This window comes from Monoraphidium neglectum (genome assembly GCF_000611645.1).
Source record: "Monoraphidium neglectum strain SAG 48.87 unplaced genomic scaffold scaffold00150, whole genome shotgun sequence".
Classification (NCBI taxonomy): Eukaryota; Viridiplantae; Chlorophyta; class Chlorophyceae; order Sphaeropleales; family Selenastraceae; genus Monoraphidium; species Monoraphidium neglectum.
Window position 1 is genome coordinate 1 of NW_014013478.1, and position 5,782 is coordinate 5,782.

General features: G+C 64.6%; 1 protein-coding gene across 1 annotated transcript; it reads right to left on the bottom strand.

Moving 5' to 3' along the window:
• Nucleotides 1-281: 281 nt before the first annotated feature.
• MNEG_1490 (putative cytosol aminopeptidase) lies at nucleotides 282-3,068 on the bottom strand (the record flags this gene model as incomplete). Its single annotated transcript, XM_014050021.1, has 7 exons — nucleotides 282-383; nucleotides 600-725; nucleotides 1,053-1,152; nucleotides 1,484-1,642; nucleotides 1,890-2,092; nucleotides 2,429-2,554; nucleotides 2,772-3,068. The coding sequence occupies 7 exons, from the start codon at nucleotides 3,066-3,068 to the stop codon at nucleotides 282-284; spliced, it is 1,113 nt and encodes a 370-aa protein (XP_013905475.1).
• Nucleotides 3,069-5,782: the final 2,714 nt, after the last annotated feature.

Consider the following 5,782-nt stretch of genomic DNA (forward strand, 5'->3'; position numbering starts at 1 on the left):
GGGGTGGGTTGGGTTGGGGTGGGTGGGGGTTGGGGAGGTGTGTGGTGGGGCCGCGGGGCCACCAGCGGGGGGTGGTTGCCGGGCGTTGCCAGGCGGTTGGTGGGGTCCGAGGGATCTCCTGTGAAATCAGAAGGTTCCAGGTGTACGCCAGCCACGAAAGCCGTCCGGGGCAGAGGCGCGTCGGCGGAGGAAACGATGACGTGGCGGCCTTGCACTCAGCTCCCAAACGGATCTCGTCAGGGGCCAGACAAAGCGATCTCATCCTAGTTAGTGTTGGGGCTCTAAACCCTAAACCGTAAACCCTCGAAACACCCCTGCCGCGCCCAAACCTTGATGTTGTAGCCGCCAGAGTCGAACGTGAGGCCCTTGCCCACCAGCGCAATCTGGGTGCGGGTGAGTGCAGAAACGGTGATGCAGAGCGCCGTCAAAAACGCGAGGGGCCCACATTGCGCGGACTTGACTTGTTGGCCGACCCGCGACCGTCCGTCGTTCCCAACAGCACCCTGGACATTGCATCTGTACTGACTGACTCTACTGGCTGTTCCAGTAAAGAAGCTCCAACGCAGCCCTGTGCATGCATGTCCTGTTTCACGGCCCACCTTTTGCGTAACCTCCCCTGGGGGGTTGTACGTGAGGTGCACCAGCTTCAGGGGCTCGTCCGAGCCGCGACCAACACCCACAAACAGCCGCATGCCCAGGGCCAGGCACTCTGCCTCATCAAGGACCTGGAAACAGGGGTGGAGGGTGTTTGCGAGTGGGGGCACATGCTTGCTTGCTTGTTTGCTTGCTTGTGCCTGTGTGCACTTGTGCTTGCATGGATGTTTTTGTGCCAGAAACATCCATGCAAGCACGAGTGCACACAGGCACACTTCCCATGTGTGCGAGGACAGGTGCATCTGAGTGTGTAAGCAAGTGCATGTGCGTGTGGCTGAAAAGGACCGAAATTAAGTGGTGGCCGAGTTGCAAAATCACTTGTGCAAGCGGGAGAGGGGCAGGTTTGCGTGGCAGCCAACGGATTCAGGTGGCTGTGAGGTAGAGGCGGGGCTGCGCACCTTGAGGTCGAAGCGGTCGGGCGCAGCGGCCGCGATGTGGGCGGCGGCGCGGGCCAGGTGGGAGGGCGTGCACACGTTGGGGGGCGCCTCCACCAGAAACCTGGGCAGGTTGAGGGGATGCAGGCTTTGTAAACCTGAACCCCAGAGTGTGTGTGCACATGCATGTGTGCATTCGCACGTGCGCACGTTGAGTTCTTGCGTGCAAGCGTGTGTGTATGTTTTCACGCGCACACACGTGCGTGCATGTGTGACTCGTTCAGGGAACCGTGGCTGGCCGCAACCCAAGGATTTCATGTTGCTGCTGCCAATGGATTCAACAAGGCCATACCACCAGAAAACAGGCCCTGCCAGCCCCTCCATGCAAGTCCACCTGGAGCTGTAGCCAGCAACAATCATTAAGCGCAAGCAAGCAGGACGGCACCCAGCCCCACCTCGCCAACAGCCTGGCGCGCGCCAGGGCCAAACCCTTGGCGGCCGCCGCCACGAGCGCCGCCGCGGGGGCGCCACCTCTGGTGGCGGCGGCGGCCTCCGCGGGCGCCACCAGCGTAATGGACTTGAGCTTCGCCTTCGGCGCGGGCTTGCTCTTGTATCTACGGCGTTTGAGTGACGCCAGGGTGTGTGCAACACAACGGTGAGTTTGGGTGAGCAATTGCTCAGCGGCAGGGGACCCAGGGTTCGGCTGAGTGGGTGCGCCTCGGAGCACACAGTCTGCTATGCTTGTACCTACGCCATTCAACCGTTCAGCCCCGCTCGCCTGGGCGCGTCCAGCGCATGGCTGCGCTCAACAAGCAAGTCTGTGGCTACACCTCCAGGGCTCCTGCTCCTTGAAACGCCCACCTGACATTCCCCTCGTACAGACCCGTTATTGCGCCGTCCACGAAAGCCGCCACGGCCGCCGCTGCGCCGCTCGCTGCATCTTCTCCCGCCCCCGCGCCTGCGGGCCCGGCCGTGGCGAGCAGCGGCGTTAGGCCCCGCAGGGGCACCGTCACGGACTGCAGTCCGTGGCTCTTGGCGGCGGCGGCCAGTGCGAGGCCGGCGGACTGGGGGCAAGGGGGGAGGTTGCGGCGCCAGGTAAGGCCGGCTCTTGGTGAGCAGGCTGAGTACTAGATAGGCATCCGCATCATGCGTACACATCACCCGCTGTGAATACGCTATTCAATCGTCGAAAAGACATGCAGTGATAAATCTACAGGCAGATCACCAGGATTGCAACGGTGACCTCAAAGCCATGCTTGCTCCTGCGCTACGGCAACCAGGCACGGCAGGCAATATGCCCTAGCCAGGGACCTCCGACCACAGGCCCCTCGATGCAGCAGTGCTCTTGGGATGAACGGCTTTGGGAGAGGGGCGGCACCTCTCCCCGGCATGGCTCTCACGTGCAGCGGAGTGTCTCCCCAGCTTCTGGTGGCCAGGGGGGGCTTCCCCAGCCCCAGGAGGAGCGCAGGCCGCGGCGGCGCGTCGCCGCCGTCCGCACGCAGCAGCAGCGGCGGCATGGCCTGGCCCTGAGGGGAAGTTTGAGGTTCGACGGCGCGCAGGTGTCGCGGGTGCTGCGTCGTGCAACATCTCGGCTGCAAGCATTTTTGTGTTTGAGAAAAGGAGGCATGCTTCGCCACAGATGTGGATTCAGCTGCATGCCCCACCATGCGATCAGCAATTTCAGGGGTCGGGATTCATTGGTGTAAGAGGGCACTCCTTCTTGTACTGCAACCACACCCCCACCTGCTTGCCCTCGAAGCTGTGGCTATGGATTGCAAACAGTGCAGCCTTGGACGACTCATCCCAGCTGTCAAGTGGGCTTGCTACCCTGCCAGGCTGCGGGTTGGGCGCCTCCTCTCTGCCCGCAAAACCCGCCACCTGCGCCTCGGTCACTAGGAGCACTAGCGTCGCGCTGCCAACGGCTCCGGTCGGCGCGGCGGTGGCGTCAACATCATCCCCGCTGGCTGTTATGACGGTCACGGCAGGCAGGGCGGGCGGTTCAAAAAGCACTTCGTGCGGCGTCGCCTGCAGCTGCTGCATAGTGCTGAGGCGCTCTGATTGCTGTGGCGCCAGCTGGAATACAGGTGTTCTGATACAATGATAGCGACAGCCTTTGCGACTGCCTCTGAGGGCTGCGCACGAAATTTGCAGGTGTGTTGGCAAAAAATACTCGCCGATCTCGAGTCAGGGAGGATCAATATACGACTGCCGTGAGACAAATTACTTGAATCAAGATCAAGGCATGCGCCTAGGGCAGGGCACACCATGTGGCCGCGGCTGGTGATGCTGTTGCTGCAAGTGACTTGCAGTGACAACAGCCCGTGCTTTCAAGCTAGGCGCTGGCGCCTTCCCTGTGCATACCTGTGACAACAGCATATCCCCAACCCCTTTCATGGCTGAACACAAGCTTGGATGAAGCATTGGCCGGCCGGTCGCTGGGTTGGGCTGGTATGTGGGCTCCCCACGTCGCCAACTGAAGCAGCTGCTCCGTTCGTACGGAGGAAGGCGACACAGCCAGGGCTGGGATATCCAGCTCCAGGGGTGATGCGTTACAAACCCCACTCGTGTCGCATGCAGCCTGCAATCACGCGACGGCGTGCCTCCAGGGTAGTGTCGACCATGCACGATTAGCATGGGGGATGAAGCAGCGCTTTGCTTTTCAGGCCTGGCAGGCGGGAGCTCGCCGGGCAGTCAATCCCGTCCTGTCGTTCCCAAGAACATTCACAGAGGGGGCGCCGTCCGACAGCATGGCCAACATAGATTTGAATCGAGGGTGCCCATAGGGCATCAAAATCAAAAAGACATCATATGCACGAAAATAAACACCTCGACTGTGATAGTGCAGGCTGCATCAGGATGGTTCAAAGCAGCGACTGCAGCGGGTTCTCCAAAGAATGTGGGAAACTGGAAATCCGGTCCCGGTGAGCGAGCAATGGACGAGCTCCCTCAGACCGCGCAAGAGCCAAGGACGCACGACTGGATCAGACGTGCGTGCGCAGCCACGCCTGCACTGGCATCTGGCACATCGGGCACCGCGCGAGCGCGGCGGCGCCCTTGTGGCGCTGGCAGCACGCGGCGCACACGCACAGGTGGGCGCTGTCGCCGTGCACCGCCGCCATCTGCCGCGGAGCCTCCATGCAGATCACGCAGCAGGGCGGCTCCTCGCCTTCCTCCGCGCCGCTGGCCGCACGGCCGCGGCGCTCGCCGGAGGCCGGCGCCGGCGGCGCTGACCTAGCCGCTGGACGCTGACCTGGCGGGGACCCGCCGCGGCCGCCGCCGGGCTCCTCTGGCGTCGCGCAGCTCATCATAAGCAGCTGCTCCAGCTCAAAAAGATCATCAGAGTCCGACTCGCTGCCGGCAAACGGTGCCGCAGAGCCGGGCGCCGCCGCTGTCGCAGGCGCCGCAGGCGCAGGCACAGCGGCAGCGGGCGGCGGCGGCGCCGCGTGCAGGAGGCTGCCGCTGACCGACGCGGCGGCCGGCGCAGGCGCCGCAGCGGGCGGCGCGGGGCGCGGGGCGCGCCGCCCGCCACCGCTTGATGTGGCACGGGTGGGCGCTGCGGCTGCTGCTCGGGGCTGCTTGTTGCGGAGCTGCTGAGCTGGCTCCCGCTCCCGCTGCTCCCGCTGCTGCTGCTGCTGCTGCTGCTGCTGCTGCTGCTGCTGCTGCTGCACAAGCAGTGGCGCACGCTGCTGCTGGTCTTGCTCCTGCAGGCCAAGGCGCTCATGCGGCTGATTTCGCACGCCCAGTGGCTCATGATGCTGCTGCTGCTCCTCATGCTGCTGCTCCTGCTGCTGCTGCTGCTGCTGCTGCTGCTGCTGCTGCTGCTGCTCTTCTCTGATTGATCCTGCTGCTGCTGCTGCTGCTGCTGCTGCTGCTGCTGCTGCTGCTGCTGCACAAGCAGTGGCGCACGCTGCTGCTGGTCTTGCCCCTGCGGGCCAAGGCGCTCGTGCGGGAGATTTTGCACGCCCAGTGGCTCATGATGCTGCTGCTGCTGCTGCTGCTGCTGCTGCTGCTGCTCTTGCTCCTCCTCCTGCTGCTCCTGCTGCTGCTGCTGCTGCTGCTGCTGCTGTGGTTGCTGGTGATGATGCTGTTCCTGCGCGCCATGTGGCTCCTGCTCCTGCACCTGCTGCTGCTGCTGCTGCGGGTTTACTGCTACCCCCGCTGAGGCGCGAGCGTCAGGCAGTCGCGGGTCGAACGGACCGGGTTGCCCATTCGGCGCGTCTGCCTCAGCCACGGGCGGCATTAGCACATCCCCCGCCAAAGCTGGCAGGGTCTCGTGAGGGCGAGCAGCAGCACCGCGTGCCGGCCTGCCCTGGCCCCCAACCTGGCGCCGCGCGCCGCGCTGCTGCCCTTGCCGCTGCTTCCGCGGCTCCTGCAGCTGCTGCCGCTGCTGCTGCCGTTGCTGCTGCTGCTCGTGCTGCTGCTGAGCTGCCGTCGCCGCCGTCGCCGCGGCGGCGGCTGCAGTGGCCGCGGCTTCCCTCTCTTGGCGCCGCGCCGCTGCGGCACGCGTCCAGGCTTCAAACCAGGCTGATGCGCAGCGCCATGGCAAAGTGGCGGCCGCCGCCAGCCACCAATAAGCCGCCGCAAGCGTCCTGTGGGCCGCCACGGATGCCGCGCAAATCGCAGCCAGCAACCAGCGAGCGGCCACAAGCACATGGCAAGCCGGAACCTCCAGCGCGCCGCCGGCTGCGCGCCGCGCCGCCGCGAGCGGGGCCAGGAGGCAGTCCGCACAAAAACAGAATACCGCGCCGCCGTGC